Source organism: Pelobates fuscus, chromosome 9, assembly GCF_036172605.1.
Source record: "Pelobates fuscus isolate aPelFus1 chromosome 9, aPelFus1.pri, whole genome shotgun sequence".
Classification (NCBI taxonomy): Eukaryota; Metazoa; Chordata; class Amphibia; order Anura; family Pelobatidae; genus Pelobates; species Pelobates fuscus.
The window spans coordinates 111,713,092-111,734,957 of NC_086325.1; the positions used below are offsets into that span (position 1 = coordinate 111,713,092).

Below are 21,866 nucleotides of genomic sequence, written 5' to 3' on the forward strand. Positions count from 1 at the left end.
TACCTTTCTTGTGAATGGGCACAACATTCGCTAACTTCCAATCTTCTGGGACTACTCCTGTTATCAATGATTGGTTAAATAAATCTGTTAATGGTTTTGCTAGTACACCACTAAGCTCTTTTAATAGCTTTGGGTGTATTCCATCAGGTCCCATTGACTTATTTGTCTTTACTTTTGACAGTTGAAATAGAACCTCTTCCTCTGTAAACTCACGTGTAATAAATGACTCATTTATCCTTTTTCTTAACTGAGGTCCCTTTCCTTAATTTTCATCTGTAAATACCGAACAAAAATATTCATTGAGGCAGTCAGCTAGACCTTTATCCTCGTCTACATACCTTCCTTCTTTTGTTTTTAATCTAACTAATCCTTGTTTTACTTTTCTTTTCTCATTTATGTATCTAAAAAAGGTTTTATCCCCCTTTTTTACTGACTGTGCTATTTTCTCTTCTGTGTGTGATTTGGAAGCTCTTATAACTTGCTTAGCCTCTTTCTGCCTAATCTTATAGGTCATTCTGTCTTCCTCACTCTGGTTTTTTTTATAATTACTAAATGCTAACTTTTTGTTTTTTACTATTTTGGCTACATCTGTGGAGTACCACAGTGGTTTCTTGAATTTTTTGCTTTTACTGACAAGCCTAATGCAATTTTCTGTTGCCTTCAGTAGTGCAACTTTTAAATAATCCCATTTCTTTTGGACTCCATTTAAATTGCTCCAGTCTGATAATGACTCCTTTACACATATTCTAATTTTGGAAAAGTCTGTTTTTCTAAAGTCTAAAACTTTGGTTTTTGTGTGGTGTGACTTAGTCACTGTTCTTATATTAAACCACACTGACTGATGATCACTGGATCCTAAACTTTCACCTACAGTAATATCTGATACCAAATCTCCATTTGTTAACACTAAATCTAGTATGGCCTCTTTACGAGTTGGCTCCTCAACGACTTGTTTTAGAGACAATCCCAGTAGGGAGTTTAGAATATGTGTGCTCCTGCCACAAGTAGCTATTTTTGTTTTCCAATTCACATCAGGAAGATTAAAGTCACCCATGATGATAACTTCCCCCTTCATTGTCATTTTAGCTATTTCTTCAACTAGTAGATTATCTAACTCTTCAATTTGTCCTGGGGGCCTATAAATCACACCTACACGAGTTACTGTGTGATTACCAAATTCTAATGTAACCCAAACTGACTCTATGTTCGCCTCACTAACCTTTATTAGGCTAGATTTTATGCTATTCTTTACATACAGGGCCACCCCTCCCCCTTTCTTGCCTTCCCTGTCTTTTCTATATAAAGAGTACCCTGGTATTGCTATGTCCCAGTCATTTTTCTCATTATACCATGTCTCAGTAACAGCAACTAAATCTACACTATCAGTTGCCATTATTGCCACAAGTTCATGGATCTTATTCCCTAAACTGCGAGCATTTGTAGACATGACTCTAAGCTTATCATTTTTTAACACACTTGCTACAGGCACCTTCTGTCCTTGTTTTGGGGGACAATTGGATTGATGTTTTATCACCCTTTTGCCCCCCCCTCCTAGTTTAAATACACCCTAGCAAAACCTCTGAACTGCTCACTGAGAACATTTGTTCCCTTTTGAGAAAGATGCAAACCATCTTTTTTGTACAGTTTATTTCCATTCCAAACAGAGCTACCATGAGCAATAAAGCCAAATCCTTGCTCCCGACACCATTCACCAAGCCACAAGTTAAAGTCCCTAATACGCATCCGCCTGTCATTCTGAGTGTTATGCACAGGCAGAACTTCAGAGAATGACAATGTGGAAGCAACCTGCCGTATATCATTGTCAAAAACACTAAAAACTTCCTTAACCTCTGAAACCTCATTGCAAGCCAAGTCATTTGTCCCTAAATGGACAAGTACATCCAATTCCCCTTCCTGCTTTGCTTGCTTAACAATATTACCGATACGTCTCCTGTCTCTGTGAGCAGTAGCTCCGGGAAGACACCTCACAAGACCACCATTGTCCATCTCCACACCTCTTATGATGGAATCCCCCACCAACAACTGCTTTCTATTAGGCCTCACCATAGTCTTCAAGCCTCTCTGCACAACACCACTAGCCTCAGTGCCTCTCTGCACAACACCACTAGCCTCAATGCCTCTCTTCACAACACCACTAGCCTCAATGCCTCTCTTCACAACACCACTAGCCTCAATGCCTCTCTTCACAACACCACTAGCCTCAGTGCCTCTCTTCACAACACCACTAGCCTCAGTGCCTCTCTGCACAACACCACTAGCCTCAGTGCCTCTCTGCACAACACCACTATCCTCAGTGCCTCTCTGCACAACACCACTAGCCTCAGTGCCTCTCTGCACAACACCACTAGCCTCAGTGCCTCTCTGCACAACACCACTAGCCTCAGTGCCTCTCTGCACAACACCACTAGCCTCAGTGCCTCTCTGCACAACACCACTAGCCTCAGTGCCTCTCTGCACAACACCACTAGCCTCAGTGCCTCTCTGCACAACACCACTAGCCTCAGTGCCTCTCTGCACAAAACCACTAGCCTCAGTGCCTCTCTGCACAACACCACTAGCCTCAGTGCCTCTCTGCACAACACCACTAGCCTCAGTGCCTCTCTGCACAACACCACTAGCCTCAGTGCCTCTCTGCACAACACCACTAGCCTCAGTGCCTCTCTGCACAACACCACTAGCCTCAGTGCCTCTCTGCACAACACCACTAGCCTCAGTGCCTCTCTGCACAACACCACTAGCCTCAGTGCCTCTCTGCACAACACCACTAGCCTCAGTGCCTCTCTGCACAACACCACTAGCCTCAGTGCCTCTCTGCACAACACCACTAGCCTCAGTGCCTCTCTGCACAACACCACTAGCCTCAGTGCCTCTCTGCACAACACCACTAGCCTCAGTGCCTCTCTGCACAACACCACTATCCTCAGTGCCTCTCTGCACAACACCACTAGCCTCAGTGCCTCTCTGCACAACACCACTAGCCTCAGTGCCTCTCTGCACAACACCACTAGCCTCAGTGCCTCTCTGCACAACACCACTAGCCTCAGTGCCTCTCTGCACAACACCACTAGCCTCAGTGCCTCTCTGCACAACACCACTAGCCTCAGTGCCTCTCTGCACAACACCACTAGCCTCAGTGCCTCTCTGCACAACACCACTAGCCTCAGTGCCTCTCTGCACAAAACCACTAACCTCAGTGCCTCTCTGCACAACACCACTAGCCTCAGTGCCTCTCTGCACAACACCACTAGCCTCAGTGCCTCTCTGCACAACACCACTAGCCTCAGTGCCTCTCTGCACAACACCACTAGCCTCAGTGCCTCTCTGCACAACACCACTAGCCTCAGTGCCTCTCTGCACAACACCACTAGCCTCAGTGCCTCTCTGCACAACACCACTAGCCTCAGTGCCTCTCTGCACAACACCACTAGCCTCAGTGCCTCTCTGCACAACACCACTAGCCTCAGTGCCTCTCTGCACAACACCACTAGCCTCAGTGCCTCTCTGCACAACACCACTAGCCTCAGTGCCTCTCTGCACAACACCACTAGCCTCAGTGCCTCTCTCCACGACACCACTACACTCTGAAAGTGCATAAAATGAATTATGTAGAGCGAGAGACTGTGCAATATGCCTTTTATCCACAACTCCAAGTCTACCAGATCCTACAGTAATCCATCTGCCATTCCTAGTATGTCTCTGCGGCAGTGGCTTTGAAGCAGTTCCAGCCTGAGTTTGTTTACCAGATAATTTACAAATCTCAGACTTCAAAAATACAATCTCCTGCCGCAAAATAGAGAACTGTCTACAGATTAGACAACAACCAAACCTCCAAAAAGTGGAACGTGAAACAAATGCAATGCAACTATTACACTGAACTAAGTCTGCCATTCCAATGAGGTGAATAATTTAAATCAAACAAACCTTAACTTTTTATTTATCCTCCTGAATAGTCTTTCTAGGGCCTGAAAGTTCAAATTAGAGGGATCACCTCCATGTACTGTGAGGATGTGGTTGGAAACTTGGATTGTGATGTTGATGTTAGTAACTGTATGAACATGTGGGAGAATTCGTCTTCTCAACTGCTGATAAGTTTTTCCCACATACTGCAGTCCACAGCTACAGGTGATTGTATAAATCACCCGTGTTGTGCTGCAGTTTATGGAGTCCTTGATTTGGTAAGGTTTTTTTCTGGTACACTTTATTGTTTTGGAAGGTCTGATGTACTCATATGCCTTACACCTACCACATCTGAATGTTCCTGTGTGATAGCCAATTTAAAAGGGTTGGTTGGGCTTCCAAATGGCTATGTACCAATATGTCCTTCAGATTTCTAGGTCTCCGTACGGTTATATTGGGGAAAATCATTAGGTTATTTTTTATGTCATATGCAAAAAATAATAAAGAGAGTAGATACATGCAATCACACCACCAAAATTGTGATGAAACAATGTATCACCTGGACATATAAATAGTCACATCACTATCATGGATACATAGACACAGCACTATCATGAATACATAGATAAAAGTATACAAAATACCTAATGTCAGAATATCTAGTATATATTCAGAAGATCTGGTAAAGATAATAATAATGAATAAATGATAAAAAAAAAACTAAATAACCACCTAATAAGGTGTGATTACATGTATCTACTCTCTTTATTATTTTTTGCATAGACTACATTGGGGTTAAGCCCCTGGAGACCCCTGGAGTCTCGGTTTGGCACTCTAGATAGCTAGATACACCTGGACACGGTCCCTCTGTTGTAGCGGTACAGGTGTTACCTCCTATCTTCTTTCTTGTTTTTCTTCATTTATTTTTTATGTCATTATTATGTTTTAAGATCGGACAGTTATTTGTAAATATACATTTTACTAGCTCCCTGTATTGGTCGTATGTACCAAGGCAACGGATGAAATTTTGGGTGGTTTTAGGTCTCGAAGTCCTTAGGCATGTTGGTCTATTCATAGAAGAAGCTTTTAGATAAGCCCTTTTTAGGACCTTGTTAGGGTAAGCCTGTGTTTTGAATCTTTGTCGAATCTCATTAGCTTCTTTCTGGAATGCCAGATCAGTGCAACAATTTCTCAGAGCTCTTAGATACTGGCCATAGGGGATACCCACCTTGAGTTTGAATGGATGGTGACTCCATCAGTGTAATACGTTGTTTGTGGCGGTGGATTTTCGAAAAGTTCAGTTTCCACAATACCGTCCATCGACAATACGAATTTGAGGTAAAGAATCTTTAACTGACTTTCGTGAATGACGGAGGATATTTTAACCCTATGTAATTCTGGTTCAAGATGTTCACCAGTTCTTCAAATATTGTGACAGAGCCAGTCCAGAACAATAGTACATCATTAAAATATTGGCACAGATATATTGATGACGTACTATTCTTCTGGACTGGCTCTGTCACAATATTTGAAGAACTGTTGAACTTTGACCCAGTATGACATTAACCTCGGTCATTTACGAAAGTCAGTTAGAGAATCTTCACATTCAAATCCACTAATCAGATACAACCAAGAAGGCTTATGATTAGTCCACACTAAATTAGAATGGACCAATAAGAAAATACCCCTACTTTTACTGGACTTCTGATGTCCCCTCTGATGAGCCACAAAGCGAAACATGCGTTATGGTCTCTGACAAGTACACTTTGTTAGTGACGAGACATTGTTTATTTCAGAGAAATTTAATATAGATTTCCAACAATACCACTTCCATCAAGCTATCTAGTAGTTTTTAGCAAAGTGGGTGGGAAAATACCTCTTACTTTCTATACCTAACAGGCATTTGACAAAGGGGTGCCCTCAAAGGTACAGCTTATGCATTAGCTTCACCAATCCAGTATATAGGCTAGATAGTTTATTTGTATCATAAGGGTTTACTACAGAATAATACAGATTCCTGTTATATATCTGGGGATTTATATTGAAGCTTCAGATACCAGTACTGAGGCTCTGATAGATCGACAAGATCCACTATTTATTTCATACTGAAAAAAACACATATTTGATTCTCCAGTGAATGTAAGGTGACACAGATATCACTTACTTTATTTACAACAGTGATTCTGTCTGCAAACTTCGAGTTGCTAATTTGTATTGTTTTTTCAACTTAGGTGGTATCAGTTTAATTAGATTTACATTGTAGCTACAACTAATTAAAAGTAATGTTTTATATATATCCTTTAATCAAGGTCTATGTTCAAAACTCTTCATTTTCTGGGTATACCTGGCATTCACTCCCTTGACATACTCCCAGGGGCGTATTAGCCGCGAGGCAAATAAGGCATTTGCCTTGGGCGGCATTTTCCAGGGGGCGGCAAAAAAAGCCGCCCCAAACGCCCAGGGCAAATGCCTTGTTAGCCTTGCGGCTAACTGACATGCCGTGCGGGCGGGCGGTCTGCTGGGCAGTGCTGGCGGGCGGCCGGCGAGGGAGCACTTCCTCTGAGCTGTCTGCTCAGCTCCCTCGCGCGCCGCAGAGTGAGGCTGGTAGCCGGAATATGACGTCATATTCCGGCTCCGCCTCCCAGCCTCACTGTGCGGCGCGCGAGGGAGCTGAGCAGACAGCTCAGAGGAAGTGCTCCCTCGCCGGCCGCCCGCCAGCACTGCCCAGCAGCCACTGGACCACCAGGGAGAAATAGGACCCCTCCCCCAGCATTCCCAAAGGTAAGGAGGCTGTGGGGGGGGTGTTTAAATAAATTTGCTGGCTGGGAGGGGGGGGGGTAAATTAAAAAAAAAATTGTTAAATATGTGAGTGAGTATGTGTGTATGTCTGTTAGTGTGTGTGTGTGCGTGCATATCTGTGTGTGTGTGTGTCTGTCTGTTAGTGTGTGTGTGAATGTCTGTTAGTGTGTGTGTGAATGTCTGTTAGTGTGTCTGTGTATGTCTGTTAGTGTGTCTGTGAATGTCTGTTAGTGTGTCTGTGAATGTCTGTTAGTGTGTCTATGTGTATGTCTGTTAGTGTGTCTGTGTATGTCTGTTAGTGTGTCTATGTGTATGTCTGTTAGTGTGTCTGTGTATGTCTGTTAGTGTGTCTGTGTATGTCTGTTAGTGTGTGTGTGTATGTCTGTTAGTGTGTATGTCTGTTAGTGTGTATGTGTATGTCTGTTAGTGTGTGTATGTATGTCTGTTAGTGTGTGTCTGTGTATGTCTGTCTGTGTGTGTGTGTGTGTGTGTGTGAATGTCAGTGTGTCTGTGTATGTCTGTTAGTGTGTGTGTATGTATGTCTGTTAGTGTGTGTCTGTTAGTGTGAGTGTGTATCTGCTAGTGAGTGTGTGTCTGTTAGTGAGTGTGTCTGTTAGTGAGTGTGAGTGTGTCTGTAAGTGTGTGTGTGTTTCTGTTAGCGAGTGTGTGTTTCTGTTAGAGAGTGTGTGTTTCTGTTAGCGAGTGTGTGTTTCTGTTAGCGAGTGTGTGTTTCTGTTAGCGAGTGTGTGTTTCTGTTAGCGAGTGTGTGTTTCTGTTAGCGAGTGTGTGTTTCTGTTAGCGAGTGTGTGTTTCTGTTAGCGAGTGTGTGTTTCTGTTAGCGAGTGTGTGTTTCTGTTAGCTAGTGTATGCGTATCTGTAAGTGAATGTGTGTGTGTGTATTTAGAAGGCGGGGTGGGGGAAGGGTGGGGGTGGCACGGGCGGGAGGGGGGCGCCTGAGTTTTGTCCTGCCTAGGAAAGCACAAAACCAGGATACACCACTGGATACTCCTGGTCCTCTCTGCTTTTTCCAATTTTCTGAAAACTTTCATTAGTCATTGGCCTTATCTTATAGCTAGGATAGCCTTATGCCTATCCTGTGAATGCTTCAAACTCCTTCAGCTGGAAGGCTATTCCATGCATCCACTACCCTCTCAGTAAAGTAATACTTACTTATATGATTTTTAAACCTTTGCCCTTCTAATTTAAGACTATGTCCTCTTCTTCTTTTAAATTGAGTCTCCTCCTTTACTGTGTTAATTCCCTTTATGTATTTAAACATTTCTATCATATCCCCCTGTCTCATCTTTCCTTGTAAGTTTTATTCTGTAATAAATGAACCAGTTTAGTAGCCCTTCTCTGAACTCTCTCCAAAGTATCAATATTCTTCTGAAGTTACGGTCTCCAGTACTGCGTACAGTACTCCAAGTGAGGCCTCACCAGTGTTCTGTGCAATGGCATGAGCACTTCCCTCTTTCTACTGCTAATACCTCTCCCTATACAACCAAAAATTCTGAAAGCATTTCCTGCTACTCTATTGCATTGCCTGCCTACCTTTAAGTCATCTGAAATAATGATCCCTAAATCACTTTCCTCAGATGTTGAGGTTAATACTCTATCAAATATTTCAAACTCTGCCCTTGGGTTTTTACGTCCAAGATCTTGCACTTATCCACATTAAATGTCAGCTTACCTAAATCATTTGCCATTTGTCTTATTCCTCCTGTAACATCAACCGCGTACATATCTTAGTATCATCAGCAGAAATACATACGTTACCATTAAGACCTTCTGCAATATAACTAATAAAAATATTAAAGAGAATGGGTCCAAGTACATATCCCTGAGGTACCCCACTGGTAACAAGCCCACGCTTTGAATATACTCTTCCTCTGTTGCCTGTCACTCAGCCACTGCTATACCCATTCAACAATATTTGAATCCAAACTTAAAGATTGCTGTTTATTGATAAGCCTTCTATGTTTGGGGAAAGTTATCCCCAGATAAATAATAATAATAATAATAATAATAATAAAACGGTATTTTGAGGAAGAATAAAAAAAAAAGTTGTTTTTTAGGACATAGACAGTAGATTTATTTTGTTTGACAGCTATGTGGAGTAAGTCAGCAGGACATAGGCAAAGTCAATTTTCAAATTGCCAAACATTTTTTGATATGCATTTGCAAGAATTTTCATGGCCTACAAACCCAGAACATCCTAAATGGAATCAATGATTTAGTATTTGTTGGTAAAGAAATTTAAAAGATCATAAAATAAATATTGTATAAACTTTTTGATATCCAAACAATCTATTGGAGAAACTCACTTGTATCCTCCGTCAGACACTGCAGAGTCTTCACTAATAAGATTACTGTTGTAAACTTGAAATAGATGTTGAAGATTTTCAAAGTCAATCCAAGTGTTCATGACACTAACTTTTTTTTGACCTTAGATAGAAAATAAATATTTGAATTGAATCATTTGTAATATTATTGAAATTGTCAACTTAGGTTAAAAAAATAAAAGGCTAGAAGGCAAAGGTAAACCACAGCTTTTGATAAATGACTGCTTCTTGTGAATTAAAAATAATAATAATAAAAAAAAAACTATATATATATATATATATATATATATATATATATATATACACACACACACACACACACACACACACACACACACACACACACACACACACTGCTTAAAACAATAAAGGGAAAACAAAAATAACACATCCCAGATCTGAATGAATTAAATATTCTTCTGAAATACTTCTTTACATAGTTGAATGTGCTGACAACAAAATCACACAAAAAAAAAAATGGAAATCAAATGTTTCAACCCATGGAGGTCTGGATTTGGAGTCACACTCAAAATTAAAGTGGAAAAACACACTACAGGCTGATCCAACTTTAATGTAATGTCCTTAAAACAAGTCAAAATGAAGCTCAGTAGTGTGTGTGGCCTCCACGTGCCTGTAGGACCTCCCTACAATGCCTGTGCATGCTCCTGATGAGTTGGCGGATGGTGTCCTGAGGGATCTCCTCCCAGACCTGGACTAAAGCATCTGCCAACTCCTGCACAGTCTGTGGTGGATGGAGCGAGACATGATTTCACAGATGTGCTCAATTGGATTCAGGTCTGGGGAATGGGCAGGCCAGTCCATAGCATCAATGCCTTCGTCTTGCAGGATCTGCTGACACACTCCAGCCACATGAGGTCTAGCATTGTCTTGCATTAGGAGGAACCCAGGGCCAACCGCACCAGCATATGGTCTCACAAGGAGTCTGAGGATCTCATTTCAGTACAAAATGGAAGTCAGGTTACCTCTGGCGAGCACATGGAGGGCTGTGCGGCCCCCAAAGAAATGCCACCCCACACCATTACTGACCCACTGCCAAACCGGTCATGCTGGAGGATGTGGCAGGCAGCAAAACATTCTGCACGGCGTCTCCAGACTCAGTCACGTCTGTCACATGTGCTAAGTGTGAACCTGCTTTCATCTGTGAATAGCACAGGGCGCCAGTGGCAAATGTTTCCAATCTTACCTACTAAATGTTGACATACAGGTTCCTGCACCGTATTGTTCCATCCTGTCTAAGTGCTAGTTGTTTAGAACTAGTGATGTACCGAACGGTTCGCTGGCGAATAGTTCCTGGCGAACATAGCGTGTTCCCGTTCGCCACGGCGGGCGAACACATGCACGGTTCGATCCGCCCCCTATTCGTCATCATGGAGTAAACTTTGACCCTGTACCTCACAGTCAGCAGACACATTCCAGCCAATCAGCAGCACACCCTCCCTAGCAGACCCTCCCACCTCCTGGACAGCATCCATTATATTCCTGGACAGTCCCATTATTCGTTTATAGGGCCCCCACCCGCAGCTCAGGAGCCATGTTACTCTGTATATAGAGGAAGCCATGTTTACACTGTATATAGAGGGAGCCATGTTACTCTGTATATAGAGGAAGCCATGTTTACACTGTATATAGAGGGAGCCATGTTACTCTGTATATAGAGGGGAGCCATGTTACTCTGTATATAGAGGGGAGCCATGTTACTCTGTATATAGAGGGGAGCCATGTTACTCTGTATATAGAGGGGAGCCATGTTACTCTGTATATAGAGGGGAGCCATGTTACTCTGTATATAGAGGGGAGCCATGTTACTCTGTATATAGAGGGGAGCCACGTTTACACTGTATATAGAGGGAGCCATGTTACTCTGTATATAGAGGAAGCCATGTTTACACTGTATATAGAGGGGAGCCATGTTACTCTGTATATAGAGGGAGCCATGTTATTCTGTATATAGAGGGAGCCATGTTTACATGGTATATAGAGGGAAGCCATGTTTACATGGTATATAGAGGGAAGCCATGTTTACATGGTATATAGAGGGAAGCCATATTACTCTGTATATAGAGAGGAGTCATGTTTACACTGTATATAGAGAGAGCCATGTTACTCTGTATATAGAGGGAGCCATGTTACTCTGTATATAGAGGGAGCCATGTTACTCTGTATATAGAGGGAGCCATGTTACTCTGTATATAGAGGGAGCCATGTTACTCTGTATATAGAGGGAGCCATGTTACTCTGTATATAGAGGGGAGCCATGTTACTCTGTATATAGAGGGGAGCCATGTTACTCTGTATATAGAGGGGAGCCATGTTACACTGTATATAGAGGGGAGCCATGTTACACTGTTGTAACGGATCACCTGGCACCCCGACTTGGTACCTCCGTTAATAGATGCTCCTAGTGCTTCCTGAGGACTCCAAGCACTCTGGCAGACACCATAATCACCGAATCCGAGAAACCTTTAAATTCTCCCAAGCGTATGAATGTTGTAGACCATTGAATAGGAACCATACGAATAGGCTTGTACTCCTAGCAGTCAACTGGAACAGCATACATTAAATCCTTCCCCCAATAATGAGACGACACATCACTTTGAGGGTAAAACAGGAACTCTGGACTGGCTCATCCAGCCTGGCTTTTATTACACTAATCCACATACAGGCCACACCCAGGGGGAGGCATAAAATAACCAATCACATACATGGTTCAGCCCACACATCCCCTCCCCTCAGATAACATTAAACTCAATTATCCGGTACACTTTTTCAGCCAAGTTCTGGATGTACCCCAAAACCCGGGGGTACACCTTTAAATCCAGCATCGCTGGATAGCCCTTATTCAGGGGGACAACATATCAAAAATTCAAGTAATTCGGATGAATGGTTCGGGAGATATGGGGTTCCAAAGATTTGACCGACCGCATGGGTAAAGTATCCGAAAACAGTTCCATGCATTTTGGCCCTGCGGTTGGTCACAAACAAGGGAATGAAAACAGGCGAATTGCCTGTGTTATAGAGCCTGGAGAGGGTTTGAATGAATTCCCTTGTTTATGGGGCTCTTTCTACCGAACGGCGGGTCATTCGGTAGTTTCCATACGAATTTCTGGAAGTATGGAGGTCTCAGCGGTGTTTGCCTAGTCAAGTGTCCGATTTTAGTTCCAGACACTCGACGGCAAAACACCGCTGTTCGGTAGTTTAAGATGGCCGCCGCCACGTGTTTGTTTCCCGAATGGCGGCCACCCAGAGGACAAAGAATACATTACACGGATTGCCAATTACCCGTTTGCAACATTGTTGCAAACTGTAATTGGAGGCACACTTATTCCTGGGTGGTCTGGTTGTTCGGTAGTTTCACTCAATATAATAAATGGAGTGATTCTACCGAACAATCAGGTGAATGCTGCATACATATCCCAGGTTAAACTTAATACACATATAATATTACAGGCAGTACACTAGAATATGTATCACAGTCTTAAAGGGACAGTAGTCCCAAAAGTCCCAATATGTCCATAGATGCTGTTAAAAGGGCCAGTAGCAGCAATATACAGTACAATGTGCCCCAAATAACCCAGGGGCCATAGTCAGTAGGTAGGAGGCTAGCAAACAGGCTTCTCCAGGGCCCAGTGGCGAGGTTGGTTTCGCCACATTTCTCCCCTTTTCCAAACAGACTAACAGGGTACCTGACCTCTTGCCGGTCAGTGCCCTTGTTAGTCCAGAAGCCCACCCACAAAACAGAAACAGCAGTACAGCCCACCCACAATAAATGGTTACTACACCTGAGTAAGAGAAAAACTTGTCCAGGTCCAGGTGCCTCACCATGGCTGTGTGGGGGACTGGTAGGCTGTTTTGGTGGGTTGCTGAGTGGGCAGAGACCAGCGGTACTCTGCCCTGGTGCCAGCACTACTACAGGAGTAGTCTGGTTGGAGCCTGGTTGCTGGAGACCGACTGTCTCCCCTTTAGCTGCGCAGCTCTGCTGCTGGAGACCGACTGTCTCCCCTTGAGTTACACCGCTCTGCTGCTGGAGACCGACTGTCTCCCCTTGAGTTACACAGCTCTGCTGCTGGAGACCGACTGTCTCCCCTTTAGTTACACAGCTCTGCTGCTGGAGACAGACTGTCTCCCCTTTGGCTAAACAGCCCTGTTGTGGGGGGGCAGGACCGACCGTCCCTACCCCCTGTGCTGGAAGTGCAGAGACCACGGTCCCATCTGCACAGGTGTGGGGCTTACAGTCTCCCCCTGGTACATTAAGCTGCCGCTGGGGAGAGGTGGTAACCAGCTCCTCTCCCATTAGAACACTCTGCCCATTGATGATCTGCCGCTGGGGAGAGGTGGTAACAATCTCCTCTCCCATTAGAACACTCTGCCCATTGATGATCTGCCGCTGGGGAGAGGAGGTAACAATCTCCTCTCCCATGCCTACTTTCAGTCTTTGTGGAGGGAGACCGACTGTCTCTCCTCCCAATTCAGTGTCCTGCTGCTGGGGAATAGAGACTGGGCTCTCTATTCCCAAAAAATCACGCTGCTGCTGGGGGGTAGGACCAACTACCTCTGCCCCCTGTAACTCAGCCTTCCGCTGGGGAGGGAGGACGCTGCTCTCCTCTCCCTGCACTTCACACTGCCTTCCCGGCATATCACTCTGCTGCTGGGGGGTAGGACCAACTACCTCTGCCCCCTGTAACTCAGCCTGCCGCTGGGGAATGGAGACTGGGCTCCCAATTCCCAACAAATCACACTGCCGCTGGGGAGGGAGGACGGCCCCTTCAGCTCCCTGTAGCTTGGGCGCAGAGACCACGGTCCCATCTGCGCTGGTGTGGGGCTTACTGTCTCCCCTTGGTGTGCTAAGCTGCCGCTGGGGAGAGGGGGTAACAAACTCCTCTCCCTTACACACTTTCAGCCGCTGGGGAGCAGGGCTGACCCTCTGTACTCCCTGTAGGCAGGGCGCAGAGACCACGGTCCCATCTGCGCTGGTGAGGGGCTTACTGTCTCCCCTTGGTGAGCTGTGCTGCCGCTGGGGAGAGGGAATAACAAACTCCTCTCCCTTACACACCTTCAACCGCTGGGGAGAGGGAATAACAGGCTCCTCTCCCTGCACCGTAGACTGCTGCTGGGGAGCAATAACGGCACCTTCAGCTCCCTGTAACGCACACTGCCGCTGGGGATCTGGGCCGACTGCCCAGCATCCCTGTAGGGCCGGTAGAGAGACCGCAGTCCCATCTCCACCTGCCATCGGTGGGTCTTCCCAGGACCAATCCGTGAGGCCCCTCAACATTTGTGAGTAAGGGCCACCTGCTTCCCCACCTGGCAACTCTGGCTGCTGCTGGGGATCTGGGCCGGCTGCCCAGCATCCCGGTGGAGTGACCTTGGTCCCATCTCTACCTGCCTGTTGTGGTTCCTCACATGACCAGTCTATGAGGACCCCCACTTCGGGTTCCTCCCGCCGCCTCAGGGAAAGACGGCTAACCTCCTCGGATGCAGCCTCTACCCGGCTGCTGTAACGCTCCTGCTGCTGAGCATACTTCCTCTCTTTTGTCAACCGGAATTCTCGGTCCAGCCTTGTGTTTCGCTCGGCCATGACCTGGTTCCAGATCACCCGGCGTGTCTCCATGGGTATATCATCCCCATACTCAGCCACTCGCTGCCTCACCTCGGCCAGCCAATCATCTCCAGAGCCAGAACCTTCCATACTTGTCTGCTCCCAGGGGCGCTGCACGACTGCTAGCGTTGCCCTCAATTTGTAAATCCAAACGAACTGTGTCTCCGAGCTGCTTTACCTCACACTAGGACGCCATCCCACCGCTGCCACCAATGTAACGGATCACCTGGCACCCCGACTTGGTACCTCCGTTAATAGATGCTCCTAGTGCTTCCTGAGGACTCCAAGCACTCTGGCAGACACCATAATCACCGAATCCGAGAAACCTTTAAATTCTCCCAAGCGTATGAATGTTGTAGACCATTGAATAGGAACCATACGAATAGGCTTGTACTCCTAGCAGTCAACTGGAACAGCATACATTAAATCCTTCCCCCAATAATGAGACGACACATCACTTTGAGGGTAAAACAGGAACTCTGGACTGGCTCATCCAGCCTGGCTTTTATTACACTAATCCACATACAGGCCACACCCAGGGGGAGGCATAAAATAACCAATCACATACATGGTTCAGCCCACACATCCCCTCCCCTCAGATAACATTAAACTCAATTATCCGGTACACTTTTTCAGCCAAGTTCTGGATGTACCCCAAAACCCGGGGGTACACCTTTAAATCCAGCATCGCTGGATAGCCCTTATTCAGGGGGACAACATATCAAAAATTCAAGTAATTCGGATGAATGGTTCGGGAGATATGGGGTTCCAAAGATTTGACCGACCGCATGGGTAAAGTATCCGAAAACAGTTCCATGCATTTTGGCCCTGCGGTCGGTCACAAACAAGGGAATGAAAACAGGCGAATTGCCTGTGTTATAGAGCCTGGAGAGGGTTTGAATGAATTCCCTTGTTTATGGGGCTCTTTCTACCGAACGGCGGGTCATTCGGTAGTTTCCATACGAATTTCTGGAAGTATGGAGGTCTCAGCGGTGTTTGCCTAGTCAAGTGTCCGATTTTAGTTCCAGACACTCGACGGCAAAACACCGCTGTTCGGTAGTTTAAGATGGCCGCCGCCACGTGTTTGTTTCCCGAATGGCGGCCACCCAGAGGACAAAGAATACATTACACGGATTGCCAATTACCCGTTTGCAACATTGTTGCAAACTGTAATTGGAGGCACACTTATTCCTGGGTGGTCTGGTTGTTCGGTAGTTTCACTCAATATAATAAATGGAGTGATTCTACCGAACAATCAGGTGAATGCTGCATACATATCCCAGGTTAAACTTAATACACATATAATATTACAGGCAGTACACTAGAATATGTATCACAGTCTTAAAGGGACAGTAGTCCCAAAAGTCCCAATATGTCCATAGATGCTGTTAAAAGGGCCAGTAGCAGCAATATACAGTACAATGTGCCCCAAATAACCCAGGGGCCATAGTCAGTAGGTAGGAGGCTAGCAAACAGGCTTCTCCAGGGCCCAGTGGCGAGGTTGGTTTCGCCACAACTGTATATAGAGGGAGCCATGTTATTCTGTATATAGAGGGAGCCATGTTTACACGGTATATAGAGGGAAGCCATGTTACTCTGTATATAGAGGGAGCCATGTTACTCTGTATATAGAGGCAGTGGAGTACTAAGGGGGGGGAAGCGGTGGCGGTCCGCCCCGGGTACCACTCACTAGGGGGGCGCCCGGGGCGAACTTTCGCAGGGGTGGCGAAATGCCGCCCTGTGTCTTGTGTAAAGGGACCGGCCGTTAATAAGACTATCTACCCGAGTTTCCCATCCAGCAGCAGCAGGGTCCTCTGTTCTCGTGATCGCGATAACGTTACCATAGCAACGCTCTCGCGGATCGCGAGAACAGAGGACCCTGCTGATGCTGGATGGGAAACTCGGGTAGATAGTCTTATTAACGAGCATGGAGAATACTTGGCCCCTCTAAACTGCCCAGTGATGCTGTGCCACCGTACCACCAGTCGAGGAGGACGGGAGGGACAGGTAAGTGGCAGCACTTATTCCACACAACATACACACTGCATCTGCATACACTGCATACACACTGCATACACTCTACACACACTGCATACACTCTACACACACTGCATACACTCTACACACACTCTACACACACTGCACACACTATTCACACACTGCATACATACTATACACACACTGCATACACTATACACACACTGCATACACTATACACACACTGCATACACTATACACACTCTACACACACTGCACACACTATTCACACACTGCATACACTATATGCACAACACACACTGCATACACACTATACACACACTATACACACTGCACACACACTATACACACTATGCACACACTATACACACTATGCACACACAATACACACTGCACACAATATACACCCACTACACACACTCAGGGCCGGTGCAAGGATTTTTGACTACACAGGCGAAGATGAATTTTGCCGCCCCCCCCCCCCCCCCCCCCACACACACACGAATAAGATGTATCTTTAGCGGTGTCTCATATCCAGCCTTTTGAAATCCCCATGTAGTGTATTGTACCCCCCTAGTGTGTCTTACACCCCCTTGTATGTCTCTTACAACCCCCATGTGTATCTCCTTCCCCCCCCCAGCCCCTTTGTGTGTCTTTCTTTCCCACAGCCCTTTTCTGTGGGTCTCTCCCCTCAGCCTGTTTTTTTGTGTGTCCCTCTTCCCCTCAGGCTCCTTTGTGTAACTTTTCCCTCCCAAGCCATATAGACATAGATATATAGCTACACACACATACAGGCACATAGTCACAGAAATATGCAGGCACACAATCAAACAAACACAGCCATACAGGCACACAGTCATACAATCAACACATACAGGTACACAGACATTCAGTCATACAGACACACACACAGAGACATGCAGACACTGGCATATAGATGAATAAAGACACATTTATACAAACACAGACATACAGAGACATGAAGATGCAGGCATACAGAGACATACAGAACAAGGCATACAGATACATACAGGCATGCAGAGACATACTTACACAGGCATGCAGGGACATATATACACAGACAGTCACACAAAGATATACAGAACAAGGCATACAGAGACATATGGATACAGTCATACAGAGACATACAGACACAGGCATACAGTGACATTCAGAAACACACGGACACAGTCATATAGAGACATACAGACACAGACATACATACACTTTCATACACAGACAGACATAGTCATACAGAGACATGCAGACAGGTATACAGAGCAGGGGCAGATCCAGATATGGGCAGCAATTGGGGGAGAGGGGCTGTAGTGGGGGTAAGGACTGTAGTAAGGGAATAGGGGCTGTACTGGAGTTATGGGGTGTAAAAGGGAGTGGAAGGGATGTGAAGTAAGGGAGTTAGAGGCTGTAGAAGGGAGTATAGGGGCTGTGGTGGGAGCAAAGGAGCAATGTGGTTGGAAACGGGCAGTATGGTGGGAAACAGGGGCAGTAGAGGGGGACACAGGGGCAGTATGGTGTGGGCACAGGCTGTAACGAGGGACACTGAGGCAATAAAGTGGTGTAACAGGGACAGTATGGTAGGGGGTAAATGGGAAGTAGAGGGGGGACAGGGGCTGTTGAGGCGGGTAGAGGAAGTAGAGGGGGGAGACAGGGGCAGTAGAGGCGTGTGAAAGGGGGGCAGAGGCAGGGGCTGTAGAGGGAAATAGAGGAGGCACACGGGATAAAGAGGGGGGCACAAAAGCAATAGAGGGGGGCATGGGCAGTATAGTGGGGACAGGTGCTGTAGAGGGGGGTGCATGGGCAGTATGGTGGGGCAGAGGCTTTAGAGGGAAAGAGGGGCTGTAGAGGGAAATAGAGGAGCTGTAGAGGGGCAGTATGGTGGGGCAGGGGTTATGGAGGGAAATAGAGGTGCTGTAGAGTGGCACAGGGGGCAGTAGAGGAGGACAGGGTCAGTATGGTGGGGGCAGGGGCTATAGAGGTGCTGTAGAGGGCCACATGGGGCAGTATGTTGGGGCAGGGGCTATAGAGGGACGTAGAGGGGACATGGGCAGTATGGTGGGGCAGGGTCTATAGAGGGAAATAGAAGTGCTGGAGAGGGGCACATGGGGCAGTAGAGTGGGGGCAGAGGCTATAGAGGGGCTGTTAAGGGGCAGGGGTAGTATGGTGGGGCAGGGGCTATAGAGGGGCTGTTAAGGGGCAGGGGCAGTATGGTGGGGCAGGGGCAGTATGGTGGGGCAGGGGCAGTATGGTGGGGGCAGGGGCAGTATGGTGGGGGCAGGGGCAGTATGGTGGGGGCAGGGGCAGTATGGTGGGGGCAGGGGCAGTATGGTGGGGGCAGGGGCAGTATGGTGGGGGCAGGGGCAGTATGGGGGGGCAGGGGCAGTATGGGGGTAGGGAGAGTATGGTGGGGGTAGGGGGAGTATGGTGGGGGCAGGGAGAGTATGGTGGGGGCTGGGAGATTATGGTGGGGGCAGGGAGAGTATGGTGGGGGCAGGGGGAGTATGGTGGGGGCAGGGGGAGTATAGTGGGGGCAAGGGGACTATAGTGGGGGCAGGGGAACTATAGTGGGGGCAGGGGTAGTGTAGTGGGGCAGGGGCTGTAAAGGGGGCAGTATGGTGGGGGCAGGGGCTATAGAGGGAAATAGAAGTGCTGTAGAGGGGCAAATGGGGCAGTAGAGGGGGCAGGGGCACTATGGTGGGGAAGGGGCTATAGATGGGGCTGTAAAGGGGGCAGGGGTAGTATGGTGGGGCAGGGGCCATAGAGGTGGCAGGAGTAGTATGGTGGGGGTGGGGGCAGGGGCTATAGTGGGGGCAGGGGCCGTATAGTGGGGGCAGGGGGAGTATGGTGGGGGCAGGGGGAGTATGGTGGGGGCAGGGGGAGTATGGTGGGGGCAGGGGGAGTATGGTGGGGGCAGGGGCTGTATGGTGGGGGCAGGGGCTGTATGGTGGGGGCAGGGGCTGTATGGTGGGGGCAGGGGCTGTATGGTGGGGGCAGGGGCTGTATGGTGGGGGCAGGGGCTGTATGGTGGGGGCAGGGGCTGTATGGTGGGGGCAGGGGCTGTATGGTGGGGGCAGGGGCTGTATGGTGGGGGCAGGGGGAGTATGGTGGGGGCAGGGGGAGTATGGTGGGGGCAGGGGGAGTATGGTGGGGGAAGGGGGAGTATGGTGGGGGCAGGGGCCGTATGGTGGGGGCAGGGGCCGTATGGTGGGGGCAGGGGCCGTATGGTGGGGGCAGGGGCCGTATGGTGGGGGCAGGGGCCGTATGGTGGGGGCAGGGGCCGTATGGTGGGGGCAGGGGGAGTATGGTGGGGGCAGAGGCTATAGAGGGGCTGTTAATGGGCAGGGGTAGTATGGTGGGGGCAGGGGGAGTATGGTGGGGGCAGGGGCTGTAGAAAGGGGCTGAAAAAAAAAAACGTTTTGATTTAAAAAAAATAAAAAAAAAATGCTTGAAGTTCTTCCCCAACCCTTCCCCTCCCAGAAGCTTACCTTGGTCCAGGGAGGGAGAACCTTACAACTGGTGGTCGGCTGGGAGGCTGGAGCTGCAGTCAGGACCGCTGGGGAGTCTGGGAGCAGTAGAAGTCCCGCCCCCTTCTGACATCATCAGAGGAGGACGGCTGACTTCACTGCCAGGCTCCTGCTGTGTGCTGGCTGCAGGGAGAGAGGTGAGATTACAAATCCGAGTCTCCAGCCAGAGGCAGGAGATTCGGATTTTTGCGCCCCCCCCCCCCCTCTGGCGCCCTAAGGCGGCCGCCTGTGCCGCCTTATGGACGCGCCGGCCCTGCACACACTGCATACACTATACACACTGCACACACTACATGCACAACACACACTGCATACACACTATACACACACTATACACACACACTGCATACACACTATACACACACTATACACACACTGCACACACTATACATGCACACTATACACACACTGCATACACTATGCACACTCTATACACACACTGCATACACTATGCACACTCTATACACACACTGCATACACTATGCACACTCTATACACACACTGCATACACTATGCACACTCTATACACAAACTGCATACACTATGCACACTCTGCACACTCTATACACACACTGCATACACATACATTTAAAAAAAATTGCAGTTGTTTTTTACATTTCAAAGTGGGGGAGGGGGCGCCAAATAAAGGATCCACCCCGGGTGCCAAACGCCCCTGTATAGAGGGGAGCTATGTTACTCTGTATATAGAGAGGAGCCATGTTTACACTGTATATAGAGGGGAGCCATGTTACTCTGTATATAGAGGGAGCCATGTTTACACTGTATATAGAGGGAGCCATGTTTACACTGTATATAGAGAGGAGCCATGTTACACTGCATATAGAGAGGAGCCATGTTACACTGCATATAGAGAGGAGCCATGTTTACACTGTATATAGAGGGAGCCATGTTACACTGTATATAGAGGGGAGCCATGTTATTCTGTATATAGAGGGAAGCCATGTTACTCTGTATTTAGAGGGATCCATGTTACTCTGTATATAGAGGGGAGCCATGTTTACACTGTATATAGAGGGAGCCATGTTATTCTGTATATAGAGGGAGCCATGTTTACACGGTATATATAGGGAAGCCATGTTTACACGGTATATATAGGGAAGCCATGTTACTCTGTATATAGAGAGGAGCCATGTTTACACTGTATATAGATGGAGCCATGTTACTCTGTATATAGAGGGAGCCATGTTACTTTGTATATAGAGGGAGCCATGTTACTCTGTATATAGAGGGAGCCAAGTTATTCTGTATATAGAGGGAGCCAAGTTATTCTGTATATAGAGGGAGCCATGTTACTCTGTATATAGAGGGGAGCCATGGTACTCTGTATATAGAGAGGAGCCATGTTTACACTGTGTATAGAGGGAGCCATGTTACTCTGTATATAGAGGAGAGCCATGTTACTCTGTATATAGAGAGGAGCCATGTTTACACTGTATATAGAGGGAGCCATGTTTACACTGTATATAGAGAGGAGCCATGTTTACACTGTATATAGAGGGGAGCCATGTTACTCTGTATATAGAGGGAGCCATGTTATTCTGTATATAGAGGGAGCCACGTTTACTCTGTATATAGAGGGAGCCATGTTATTCTGTATATAGAGGGAGCCATGTTTACATGATATATAGA

At 47.1% G+C, this 21,866-nt stretch overlaps 1 protein-coding gene across 1 annotated transcript in view; it reads right to left on the reverse strand.

The window, feature by feature from the left end:
• ADGRD2 (adhesion G protein-coupled receptor D2) overlaps positions 1-21,866 on the reverse strand; it is a 642,889-nt gene that overhangs the window by 450,410 nt on the left and 170,613 nt on the right. The window contains exon 11 of the mRNA XM_063432309.1: positions 9,042-9,162. Coding sequence (XP_063288379.1) covers positions 9,042-9,162 — 121 coding nt within the window. The remainder of the gene's footprint in view (positions 1-9,041; positions 9,163-21,866) is intronic.